This window comes from Schistocerca serialis, chromosome 5, assembly GCF_023864345.2.
Source record: "Schistocerca serialis cubense isolate TAMUIC-IGC-003099 chromosome 5, iqSchSeri2.2, whole genome shotgun sequence".
Taxonomy (NCBI): domain Eukaryota; kingdom Metazoa; phylum Arthropoda; class Insecta; order Orthoptera; family Acrididae; genus Schistocerca; species Schistocerca serialis.
In genome coordinates, this window is record NC_064642.1 from 122,432,388 (window position 1) to 122,445,542 (window position 13,155).

The 13,155-nt window shown below is 35.8% G+C and overlaps 1 protein-coding gene across 9 annotated transcripts in view; it reads right to left on the reverse strand.

The window, feature by feature from the left end:
- Window positions 1-13,155, reverse strand: part of LOC126482300 (threonine--tRNA ligase 1, cytoplasmic) — a 206,930-nt gene that overhangs the window by 119,624 nt on the left and 74,151 nt on the right. For all 9 annotated transcript variants that reach the window (XM_050106325.1, XM_050106319.1, XM_050106324.1 and 6 more), the window contains 2 exons: window positions 10,517-10,650; window positions 2,019-2,132 (listed from right to left, as the gene is read on the reverse strand). In XM_050106325.1, the coding sequence (XP_049962282.1) occupies window positions 2,019-2,132; window positions 10,517-10,650 (248 nt within the window). The remainder of the gene's footprint in view (window positions 1-2,018; window positions 2,133-10,516; window positions 10,651-13,155) is intronic.

Consider the following 13,155-nt stretch of genomic DNA (forward strand, 5'->3'; position numbering starts at 1 on the left):
GGGCTCTCGTTAAACAAAATATTGAACTCCTAACTCTTTTCCTTTCCTCGACAACAAAAGCAATGGAAAGGAGTGCATTCTTTGTTGGAGAGTTAGGGACAAAGGAAGTGATTTAAGGAAAACATTTGGCATCCAGCTGATGTGATTTACAGAGTCCCCCAGGACAGTGGGAACGGAATTATAGCTCTGCAACATCTGGAATGTGTGTTCCATGTGTTAACAACCGATGCCATGCCGCTGGCAGACATACAAATCAACTGGTCTGACAGTTTTCCACAACACAGGCACTTGGAGCGTCCAAGCGGATGTAATTATGTAGAACCTGAGACGTGTTTTCAATTAATGATCAGTCACATGATCTACTGAAAACAGTATGATTGTATTTAAAGCAAATTTTATGCAATAAACAGCTAACTTTAAGGAGACTATACATGCATGTCACAGATGAGTGCACTTCTTTTGCTTACATGCCTATAGCTCAACATGATTTCATCTGACAAATTGTGCATGGTTCTTCACTTATTATTTTCCTATTCTTAGAGTATTGTTTATTTGGGAAAGATATGAATACAATAAACATATAGCATGGCAAAAAAGAAATAAGACTTACCAATTACTAAGGAACCTTTCTTCTTCTTCCTTTTGGTGTACAACTATTTTATGGCTTCAAAATCTGTCCTCACACTGTGATAAATTTCAACTTGCTCATTCAACTAATTGATACTGGAAGAGTAATTTACAACAGATGTGTTAATATACGCTAGCAAAATGCTTAAACAGAGAAGTTCCTCTGCAGGCTGATCCCCCCCAAGTGTGCAGATAGAATGAAGATACATCCAACTCAAATGGGTTATACTTTGAAATCACTTTTACATCCTGAACATATTTTGAAGTAGAACACATATCTGCAGCATCACTGCTGTCTCATTTCTTTCAGAACATTCCTAATTAGTTATTTATTTTTTTAAATTTATTTATGAATTTCGCCAGCTATGGACCGCATACAATTTAAGACTTATGGCATTTCTTTTTCTTCCTTTCTTCCCAGTACGTCATCATTTTCTCTCCAACTGCTCGTCTCTGCTCATCTGTCCACATTCTCTTGGGTCGAGGTTTTGGCTCATCTTCTTCACAGTTTGAGTTTTCTATCAGTAGCCTGAAGTGATTCCTGTCACGTATTATTTCTTCTGTAACACCTATTTTGTTGGCATCTTTCTTTACTGCTTCTATTCATCGTACAGTTTTTTCAGCTTACTAAAGTAATTAAAAATTTTCTTCGTAATCCGTGTTTCTTCCATTCTTTTTAAATGTCCATAAAATTTTAGCCGTGATCTTTCTGTATTTTTGTATAAATCTTCATTTCTTCTTTTAATCCACCTATTTTCATTGTTTTTCTCAAGACCTAGAATTTTTCTTAGTATTTTTCTCCCTCTTTTTTTATAGTTCTCTTAATTTGCCTTTCTTATTCAATGTTAGGCACTCTGATCCATATGTTGCTTGTATCCTAATAACTGAATTATAATGTCTAATATTAGTTTGTAAGGATACTGATTTCTTATTGTAGTAGTTTTGTGTTAATTTATATGCAAATTCTAACTTTTTTATTCTTTGTTTGTTTGTTGTGTTATCCAGTCCACTGGCTTAGATCCACTCCCCCAGGTATTAGAATTTATAAACTCTCTTAATTTTCCCATACTTTGTTTTCGTAAACTTTTCTGTATTATGTTTGTGTTCTATATACTCAGTTTTTTCATAGGATATTTTTAGTGCAGTCTTTTCAGCAATTTAGTGTAACAGATCAAGCATAACTGATGCGTCTGTTCGGTTTCCAGTTATCAATGCCATATCATCCGCAAAGGCTAAACATTTCACTTCAAATTTGTTCTTTCCTTGGCCCATGCTTATACCCTTTGTGCCTCTGTTTTTTATTTGCTTTCCCATGTTTTTACTATTTTATCTAAAACCAGGTTAAAGAGAATTAGTTATGTAATATTAGATACCAAATAAATCAACTATACCTCAAACATTTTTAGTAAATCTTCTTTCTTGACCTCAAGTCGTTCAAAGTTTTGCTTCTCCTTTATAATGGTCTTAACAAGACCTTCCACCACTGGGAAATCCAAATTAGACACCTAAAAATATGAAACCACGCATATTTTAATAAAGTAAGATTATATTTGTCAATTTGACAAAAATAGTTAGAAAAAATAAATGAATTTGGTATCCAAGGTACCACAAAAACTGATTATAAATATTGTGGGTATTAGCAAACATTCATCTAAAAAAGGGAAATAGTAATGTAACTGTAATAAGTTACTGGAAGGATTCACTCCCAGTAGTTTGTTGCTTTCAACAGGGTCTCCAGCTCTTATTTACCATGGATACAGTTGACAAAGTGGAATTACTTACTTTCATACACTATTTCTTGTCTGCACAAACAACAAACTGCATGTAGGAAAACCATCACTCACACAAGCAATGCACCACCAGACAACCTTGCTGAGTTTAGCCACGAAATCAGTGCAAATCATAACAAAAATTTATGCTTTCATTCATTCTAACGTTACAGAAAACCATTTCTCTTCATTGTTAATATATGAGAATTATCCAAGCAGAAAGACCGACTAGTTTTGAAACCGTAATTACATTTATTGACTATGTTTACAGGAAGTTGATTATGATCTATGATGGCTGTCTGTATATTACTAAATTAAATCCCTTTTGTTATTTACTTAACCACAAAGGAAAATGAGAATGAATTTCTTCTCTCACACAATGTATCACTTCCACCAGAAAGAACACAAACTTGGGCTGTGTTTGTCTAATAATACATTGAATAATAGTGGTGAAGTACCATCACCATGCTCTTCCACCATTTTTCAATTTCGTGATTTGTCTCTAGATCTCCAATTCGTCTGGCAATTTTGACTTATAATTTAGTTTGATCTCTTGGCTCGCAAATCCCATCCAGAAAGTACAATAAAAGATGGAAATGATAAATGACACACAAAACTGAAGGGAAGTGAGGCGAGTTTCGTACTCTGCATTATGAGACACACAAATGTACAAACAATGTGGGAATAATTATGGACTGACAGTAAAAATTCCAGTCCCATATTACAATTACTAGGCAAGATCAGAAAGTGAACTGAACTGATGAGATGATATTGTAAATTAAAGTTCAGCTAATCAAGCTATTGTCATCAGGTGAAAATCCTTCACAGAATGCATTTTTACCTTGAGTAAGCATCACTGTAACCCACTGTCCAAAAACCTCCACACGAGACACCAATCTCGCCACTGTACGATCTGAAATCAGCTCCTGTCCCACTTTTACCAAACACTTTCCTGATGTCTATTTTTGTCACATCACTCTCCTCAAGTACATCGAATTCACACTGAAATGTTGGCAGAGCATTTCCTTGCCCTGTACTTCTAATTGTGCATCCAAATTGTGATTGTTTTTTATCACTTTGATCAGCCTTATTTTAGATCCCAAGTAACAAACGGATCAGAATACAGTCCAAAAAACACAAAAAGGGATCACTCCTACATCAGCCTTTTCATGGGTCACCTATTTTGAAATCCTAGAATTGGCAGTGTGTCTAAACTTCCAAAGGTTCTGGAACCTCAATATCTTCTGTGCTGGAAGAAATCAAAGACAGTTTTGTTAACATCACATTTTATGTCTCATGGTATTAATATTCACCTACGTTCTTGATTATGAGGTGATCTTGATGATGGTGTTCCCGCTGTTTCACTACTAGTTCCATTTCCTTTTCCACATGTCTTTGTCAGTTATTTTGTTTTTACTATGTTTTATAATTTGTTTATTTCTCATGATCTCTTCCTTCTCCCCCACTTCAGTATTTTACTACTGAGTTCACTCAGATTCTTGATACGTAATGGATAGCTGCTTTAATAAATAAGTGGCATCATTAACAGTCATGCCGCAAACCCAACATCAAATTGTATGGTTTTCATTAAGCTGTGAGCCACACTTCATTTGATTTAATTAAATTACAGTACTCATGAAACTGAATACCTTTGTGTTAAGGTAGACACTCTTTTATTGTCCACAAAATTCAAGCATACCAAAGGCATGACAGATACATACAGTTGGCACCCAGTACAGCCAAGTCTTCTGCAAGACTTCGTGTGTAAACAAAGAAATTCGGAAAACAAACATTAAAATAAGGAAAATGTGTTCTCAATACACTAAGTGCGATGTACTGGATATAAGCAAGCTGCATGGAAATCTGCACACGAAGCATGGAATGCATTTGAACTATGATGGGAAAAGATTTGTTTGTGATCGTGTTAGTGAAATAATCAAAGAAAGACTTGAAAGGGATAGAACAATTTATCAGCTTCCTGAACATCCTTCCAACAGCGAGGAAAACAAAATAAACAAGAAAGAAGAACGAAAATACAACGCTGCTGACGTTCCTAATTTAAACTAGAGGTATGTGATGCTGTAAATATGATTCCCAATTACCAAATCGTGAATACGCCCGAACTAAAAATTTATCACCATAATGTGCAATCCCTGCGTAATAAGATCGATGAAATTAACGTTATATTAACACATGAACTTAATGATATCTCAGTGTTATGCATTTCTGAGCACTGGCTTAACCCAGAATTAATCCAGAATACGAAAATAAACAAATTTGTCTTGGCTGCTTACTACTGCAGGAAAAACAGCAAACAGGGTGGGGTAGCTATTTACACAAAGGAAAATGTAGATTTTATTACACTACCTGACTTAACTAGGGCAAATGTCGAAAAGGATTATGAAATTGCAGCTATAAAAATTACTCAGTTCAACCTGGTTATTGCTACAGTTTACCGATCACCGTCCGGGAATTTTGAACTTTTCTTAAACAAATTGGAGTCATTGCTAAATAAAGTAAACAAAATAGATTGTGAATTGATAATCTGTGGTGACTTCAATATTGACTTCCTCACGAATAGTGGAAATAGGGAGACCATTTTGAACCTTGCAACGTCCTACAATTTAAAGGCTGAAGTAAAAGCAGCTACCCGAGTATCAGAAACTTGTCAAACAGCTCTTGATCAGTTTCTAGTAAAGAAGAGTTTACATAACACCTCACTAAAAATTTTCAATCCAGGCTTTAGTGATCATCTTGCTCAAATATTAAGCATAAAAGTACAAGGCAGTATTATTAACAACATGTCTCTTAGAACAGCATATCGAAGCTATAATCAGCATAATGTGAACTACTTCAACAACTTATTACAGAAAGAAAAATGGCTAGGAGTGTACAAAATGAATGATGTAAATGAAAAATTCGACACTTTCATTGATACATTAACCCATTTCTTTGAACTTGCATTCCCACTGAAAACATTAACCATACAGGGAAACTCTAGAACAAACAGCTGGATCACAAAGGGAATAAGGGTTTCATGCCAGAAGAAAAGACTACTTCATGAAATATGTAACTCAAAAAATTCCTCACCTGAAGTACGCGCATACTATAAAAAATACTCCAAAATATTAAGAAAAGTAATAAAAGCAGCAAAAACAATGCATAATGATGAAATCATTTATAATTCAGCTAATAAATCAAAGGCTATGTGGAGTGTTATAAAAAAAGAATGTGGAGAATACAGACAACCTTGGAAAAATATAACACTATCACATAAAAATAAAAAAGTAACAAACCCCTTAGAAGTAGCTAACACATTTAACAACTTTTTCACAGGTGTTGCTGAAAATATGTTACAATCAAACTTTAAGAGCATCCAGGCAAATGAATATAAAATAAGTACATGCAGAGGATCAATGTACATCAGTTCTGTTTCACAAGATGAAGTAGCTAAAGCAATAAAAGGACTAAAAAATTCCAAATCGGCAGGTATTGATGGTATACCTGCAACAATGTTAAAGAAGAGCGCATCAAACCTAATTGAAGTACTCACACATTTATGCGACTGCTCACTTCAGGCCGGCACTTTCCCTGATGTGTTAAAAACATCAAAAGTTATTCCTGTATATAAAAAAGGGGATAAAGACAATGTAAATAACTACAGACCCATCACAATTTCCTCCTGCATCTCTAAAGTACTGGAAAAAGTTATGTATGAGAAACTTATGAAATTTATAAATAAAAACAGCATCCTATGTAATGAACAACATGGATTCAGAAATAAGAGGTCAACGACAACTGCTGTCTATGAGTGCATCAATTCCATCCTAAACCTGATGGACAAAAAACAGGAAACAATAGGAGTCTTTATTGACTTGTCAAAAGCTTTTGACATGGTGGACCATAAAATTCTGCTATCAAAGCTAGAAAGATATGGTATTCGAGGTCTGTCCAACAAGTGGATCAGTTCCTTCCTGACAAATCGTATGCAGGCAGTGTGCGTCAAGCACACAAATATTGAACTAAAAACTGTATCTAATCACTTATCTGACTATAAACAAATAAAATGTGGTGTACCCCAAGGATCCGTATTGGGACCCCTTCTGTTTCTTCTGTACATAAATGATCTAAGCTTAAATATTGATGCACACAAATCAATCATATTTGCAGATGACACCACGATTCTATTAAAAGGAGACGACGATGAGCAGTTACAGCAGGCAGTAAACACGGTCACGAAACAACTTAGCAGCTGGGCACAGAGTAACCAGCTTGTAATAAACAGTAAGAAAACCGTTGCTCTAAAATTCCACAATGTTCCTAACAAGGACATGTTTATCCCATCAGTCTCTATCAATGACGAACCAGTTGGTAACAGTACTGAAACCAAATTCTTAGGACTTTGGCTGCAGAGTAACATCAGATGGAATAAGCATATTGAATGTCTCAATACAGAACTGAGCAAAACATGTTATCTTCTTTGTTCATTAAAATCATGCTGTAGTGAGAAAACAGTAATGAGTGCATATCATGCGTACTTTCATTCTCGTCTTAGATATGGGGTCACCTTCTGGGGAAACTCTAAAATAGCTAATAGCACATTTAAACTACAAAAAAGGGCCATTAGAATCTTGTTTGGGTGCAAGCCTAGAGACTCTTGTAAACCCCTGTTTAAGAAATCTGGTATTCCCCCATTACCGTGTGTATACATTATGCAAACCCTTTTGTTCTTTAAATTAAATGTAATAGGCAAGGACCAGAGGCTACAAAAAAACTGTGATATACATGAGCACTTTACCAGACAAAACAGGAACTTACATATGACTCAAATCAGCACAGCACTGTGCCAAAAAGGTACTTTTCACATGGGAGTTAAGCTTTATAACAAACTTCCTGAAAACATAAAAGCTATCACTGAGGTCAATACATTTGGAAAATCTCTAAAGTCATATTTACAGCATCACTGCTTTTATTCCATTGATGAATATTTAAATTTATGAAATGTGTTATATAAATACTTGTGTGTAAAGTATATTATTGTAAGCTTAAATATGTATGCCTTGAAATTGCTTTCAGCCTGTATATTTATAACTTGACTTGTCCAATGTCTTATGCATAAGCTGCTATGTAGACAACAGGACCAATAAAATACAATCTACAATCTACAAGAACATGAACTGTCCAACCAAACAGTAGTCCTGAAACTTCTACAGCACTAATAAGAGTCTTCTGAAACTCAGTGGTGCAATTACAAGACATCCACATTATTTCCTACACACTGTCCCTTTCCTTATCCAGTATTTAGAGTGACTTTTCTATCCTTTGACACCTTTAGCCGTTCCCCCTTCTTTTCCTCATCCCTCTGTCTTCCTTTCTCCTGTTGATAGTACCTTTTGATTTCTGGAGACTAGTTTCAGCTTTATTCTTTCTTTAAAGAGTTTGTCAAGCCTGCTAAAGTTGCTTCTAGATTGATAGATGATTCTCTTTTATCAAAAATTTCATCCCTAGATTATCAAATGTTCATTATCAAGTACCACAGAGAGAATTTTTTTTCACTGAATACGAGATTGAAGATTTTTTTCATGCACACATAGCAACAGTTGCTCTAATGTGTAGTAATATTTGTTAATGTTTTTATTTGAGTTCATACAGTTTAGATGTAAATTTTTACTGTATTGTACTGTGCCATATATGAAAGCTGATGACACACTGATATCTGTGCTACGTTTTGAATTAAATTATGTAAAAACTGAGTACCACATGTTTCCTCATTTCAGTGATAGTCAACAAAACTTTGTGAAATCTTTATGATTAAAGAGACAAAAGGGAAAGAACAAGCACATCTGTGTGATATTTGCAACAATAGAAATAAACTCTTCTGTCAAACAAAACTGCCAATCCTCACTGTAAACAGACAAATGACTCCTGCTTCTTATAAGTTTTGTTCCTTGTCCCCCTAGACAACCAGACTGCCTGGTTTGACAGATAAGGAGACATGACATCCTTGTTCGGCCCACTCCACAAGGCAATTCAAAGTTGTTACACATAGGTTAAATAAATGATATCCGTGTATCTACATGCTTTCTTGTATCCATTGCATTACATACAAGAAGTGTTGGACCCAAAAACATTATTTCAATTACAAAACAGAAAATTTTCTTAGCTGACCAATTTTGTTGATTTGTCAAGTCTACAATTCATCCTCTGTGAAGCAGAATTATGATGTTGGTTTAGAGTTTCCACCTTTGTCAGCATATATTGTGGTAAATTGTTATCAGTCATTCAAATCTTAACCTTTCTTCCCAGTTCACTTAGCAGTCATACAGGTATATTTATTAGACTGTGTAGAGGTGATTCTTTAAGCAATTAGATGGTCTTATGCTCCTTTTGTGTGTCCACTTACTTTAAGGATTGTTTTTGATGCTTAACATATTTAAAGTATTCACAATAATTCTAAATCCCATAGCTAATACTATCACTATTTGAAGCAGTTCTTTTGTGAATACTGTAAGACTGGAAACACCCACAACAAATTACGTCTATCATTGTAATGTAAAAGTGAGACATTACAACAGTGTCACCAAGACAGAAACCTTTATAGGCATCACAATTCTTGGTCATAGATTAGAATGGTGCACTAGAAAATATCACGAAATTGGAAATAAAAATCATCAGAAAAATCCTAGGGCCTGAAACGACAGAAGAAGGCTACATATGAAATCCAGCATAGTGAATTCCTTTGCTGTGTTTATCGTTACAAATACTATCTATAATGTATAATAATAATAATAATAATAATAATAACAATTACTTGTTGCAAAGAGTTACCAAAAACAATTTTCAGCACAGAAGCTCAGTTCATATGAATGACTTCCCACCCAACATAAAGTGCAGAGAGAAATGACTCCTTGGATCATTTAAATAGGGCCAGACACGGATAAACTGTGGACTGTTACATACTTCACTAAAAAAGGGTGACTACGCAGGGATGATGTCATATACACTCATAAAAACATAACAAAGTCAACACAGAGATGTGCCATGCGAAGTGGCACTTTTGGACTTCACGCTGCTGGGGCTAAGTTTGGCAGATTTTGGATGGCACTCTCCACCACAGGGCTCGTTCTATGCACAGGCTTTGATGCAATTGCTCTACGCTCTTCTCTAGCGAAGAAGCGGAGTGGAGAGCAGTTGATTGGTGGTTAGCCACCGAAATAGAATTTCGGCTGGAACATGGCACACTGATGAGCTGGGCAGCCTGTGCAGTGGAAGCAGGGCATGGCCAAGCTGTTGTGGACATTGCCTACCTGGAGGGTGGACCTGTCTTTACCTGGTGGCCAGAAGATGACAACCACAACCAGTTACAGAGAGAACAGTTTTCTTATTGCTGTAATATACGGAGCACTGGGAGTGTGCTTTTGTGCCCTGCAGCATTTGGTGGACAACTTATTAGACTGAGATTATTTGTACAGCAGATATTGTGCACAGTGAAGTTGTAATCATGCTGAGAACAAGTTCTACTTTTGTACATAGCTATAATTTTCCTGAATTTCATATTGCTGTTGTTGTCCACAGACTAGGCAGCCTTGGTAACCCTGTTGTATGTAACAGTATTAAGTTGCTAGTGGAGGTCTGTGGTAATATAGGTAGACACTGTTGTGGTTTTATTCATGCTGTGTTTATACTACTGCCCAGTTGGAGTATGTTATGGTTGGAGAGTGTGAATATTCTGCTTTATGTTCTGTTGTTCTTGGCTGGTGCCTGCTTGTATTCTGCACTGGCTGAAACAAATTTTAAGTATTGTGTTGCTGAGCGAAATTTATACTTATTTTATTATTGTATTATACCCATGTTTACATAAGTATTAGATCTGATCAGAATATTACTGATTCCTTATTCATTGCCTAATATTCTACTGAATCAAATGTTACGCAGCACTGACTGTCATAGAAGAAAACTGAATGCATGCTGTAACCTACATTATATGAGAACTATTAATAAATGGATAAAGCATCAGTAATCTGTGCATACAAGAGGAGTAGTAACATAATGAATTTCTTCCAGCAGCCATCAGCTAATTAAATTCCTTCAGTGTCATAAACTGAAAGTGTTTCTGCTACCTGTCTGTCCTCCAGAAACATATCATAGTAAAATCCATTCTCAATGGGAGGCCCATAGCATAAACAGCCTCCATATATCCTCTCCATTGCTTCACCAAGAATGTGTGCTGATGAATGCCAGAATACTTGCTGGGCTGCAATAAAAGAAAAATTTATTCACACAGTGATGTTAGATTTTCCCTATACAACTGAACATGCAATCATAGCACTGATTGGGGAAACTAGGAAAAGGAACAACAAACGAGTGAAAACATTTTTCCTGATTTTTGTATATTTTTTCTCTCTCTCTCTCTCTCTCTCCGAAAACCTGTGTAATGAGAAGAGCTAGGAGCATATCACAAAAACGAAACCTTTTTAGAATCAAACAATGGAAAATCCATATAGCGGAGATGCTGAGTCACAGATAGGCACAACAGAAAGATCTCACAATTAAAGCTTTCGGACATGGGCCTTTGTCAACAATAGACACACAAATACACTCATGCAAATGCAACTATCACACATGACTGCAGACTCAGGCAACTGAAGTCTCTTTGTTGTGCCTATCTGTGACTCGGCATCTCAACTATATAGTGAGAAGCAACTTTCCTTCTCACAATATTGTTACAAACCTTTTTAGAAGACATATGACATTCCTATTTTCTAACTGTTTTCCCACTCTCTTCTACGAATCTCCTACTGGTAGGTAAGAATCTGCTTACTGAATGACAAAAGTTCAGCACTTTTTGTATGAGCATGCCATGGAACAAGCTAATCAACAAGTTAATATAGATATTGCCTATTTTATTACAATAAAAATGCTCTTCAGACACACGTTTCAAAAATAAAAGCTTCACTGAACTAACAGGTGTCAAAGGAACATGACCATTTTGTAAACAGCAAGTGCAGCTACATTATATATATTTTTTCTCATAGAATTTGTTGTAGATCATACAGAAAAGTTTGAAAGGAATAATCATGTCCATAATTACATGTACATGACTACTCTGCAAATAACCCATTAGTGTCTGGCAGTGTGTTCACAGGACTACTTTGCACTTAACACTTAATCTTGCTGTGTGAGCTCTCTTTTCTCTTATTTTTTCATAATACACAATTCTCCCTATGTAGATGGTGCAACAAAATATTTTCACATTAGGACAAGAATGCTAGTGATTGAAATTTCGTGAAAAGACCTTGCCACAGCAAAAAATACCTTTGTTTTAATGACTGCCACACCTACTCGCTTATCATATCCGTGACACACTCTTCCCTATTTCGCAGTACTACAAAATGAACTGCCCTTTTCTGAATCTTTTTAATGTCCTCTGTCAATCCTATATGGTAAGGATCCCATACAGCACAGCAATACTCGAGTAGAGGATGGAGAAGTGTAGTGTAGATAGTATCTAAAGCTGACTGACGAAAGTGTTCTGCCAATAAAACACAGTCTCCAGTTCACCTTCCCCCACAACATTTTCTGTGCAATAGTTAGAATCTAAAATTATTTGTAAATGTAATTCCAACGTATTTAGTTGAATCAACATCCCTTAAATTCGTATGACCTACTGTGTAAGTGATATTTAACAGAACTTTTCTAGTACTCCAGTGGAGGGCCTCAACCTTTTTAACTGTAACAATCCTGTTGGAAGAACATTCGCAACTGAGCATTGTAGCAGAGGTTGAAAATACTGCTTCAGTTGTAAATTTCTTTATCTTCACACAACCTGTTTTGGACTGTCAGGTGTCGTAGCTGTGCTGTGGTCCCCGAGCGCTGCGTGTACCAGGTGCGGTGTGCTGCCTATGAGCGCAGAACTCCTGGGGATGGGCTTATAACAGTCCAAAACCAGTCGTGTCAAAATAAAGAAATTTACAACTGAAGCAGTATTTTCAACCTCTGCTTTTTATTTGTTTGGAATTGCCCCTTTTTGCCTCATGCAGCTATCTTGTGCAAATTATTTTGTTGTTTGTATTGACCTGACAAATTTATCAGACCACAAATAATAGCATCATCTGCCAGCAATGTAAGAGGACTGCTCAGATAATCTTCTACATTGTTTACGTAGAGTAAGGACAGCAGAGGGCCCGTAACAGTTCCTTAGCGAACCCTAGATTATACTTCTGTTTCACTCAATGACTTCCTGTCAATTACTACAAACTGAACATTCAAACCTGGATGGAAACTAACGACTAGGGACCGGAAAATGCAGCAACTACTTTGGCAAAATTTGCTTCTATTTGTGTTAAAATTTGTACCTATTTTCTTGGTTGTAAATGATTAGTTGCACAAAATTTAAATGGTTGTCACACTATGTTAGTGAAGGCAAACAAAGCCTTATTTCTGTGAAACTGACTGTTTTTAGGAGCTGATCGGAATCTTTTTTAACTGGAATGTTTGCTTTTGCAAAAACTTCAACAGCACTTTTTCCGAAATGGCCTTTATTTTCTTCTATTTTTCTGTATTTAAGCTTTCAGAAAATGATTGTTCTGTGAAAAAGCAGCGGCATTTTCCCCATCAGTGAACTGAACGTGTCTCCATTTAATGTGTTTCTGGACATTACTTGTCTTTTCCCACCCATTTCAATGATTAAAAAATCTGCCAAATATTAAATTTCAATATTTTGTGGGCATTCATAGCCACATGACCCATGCTTGACAAT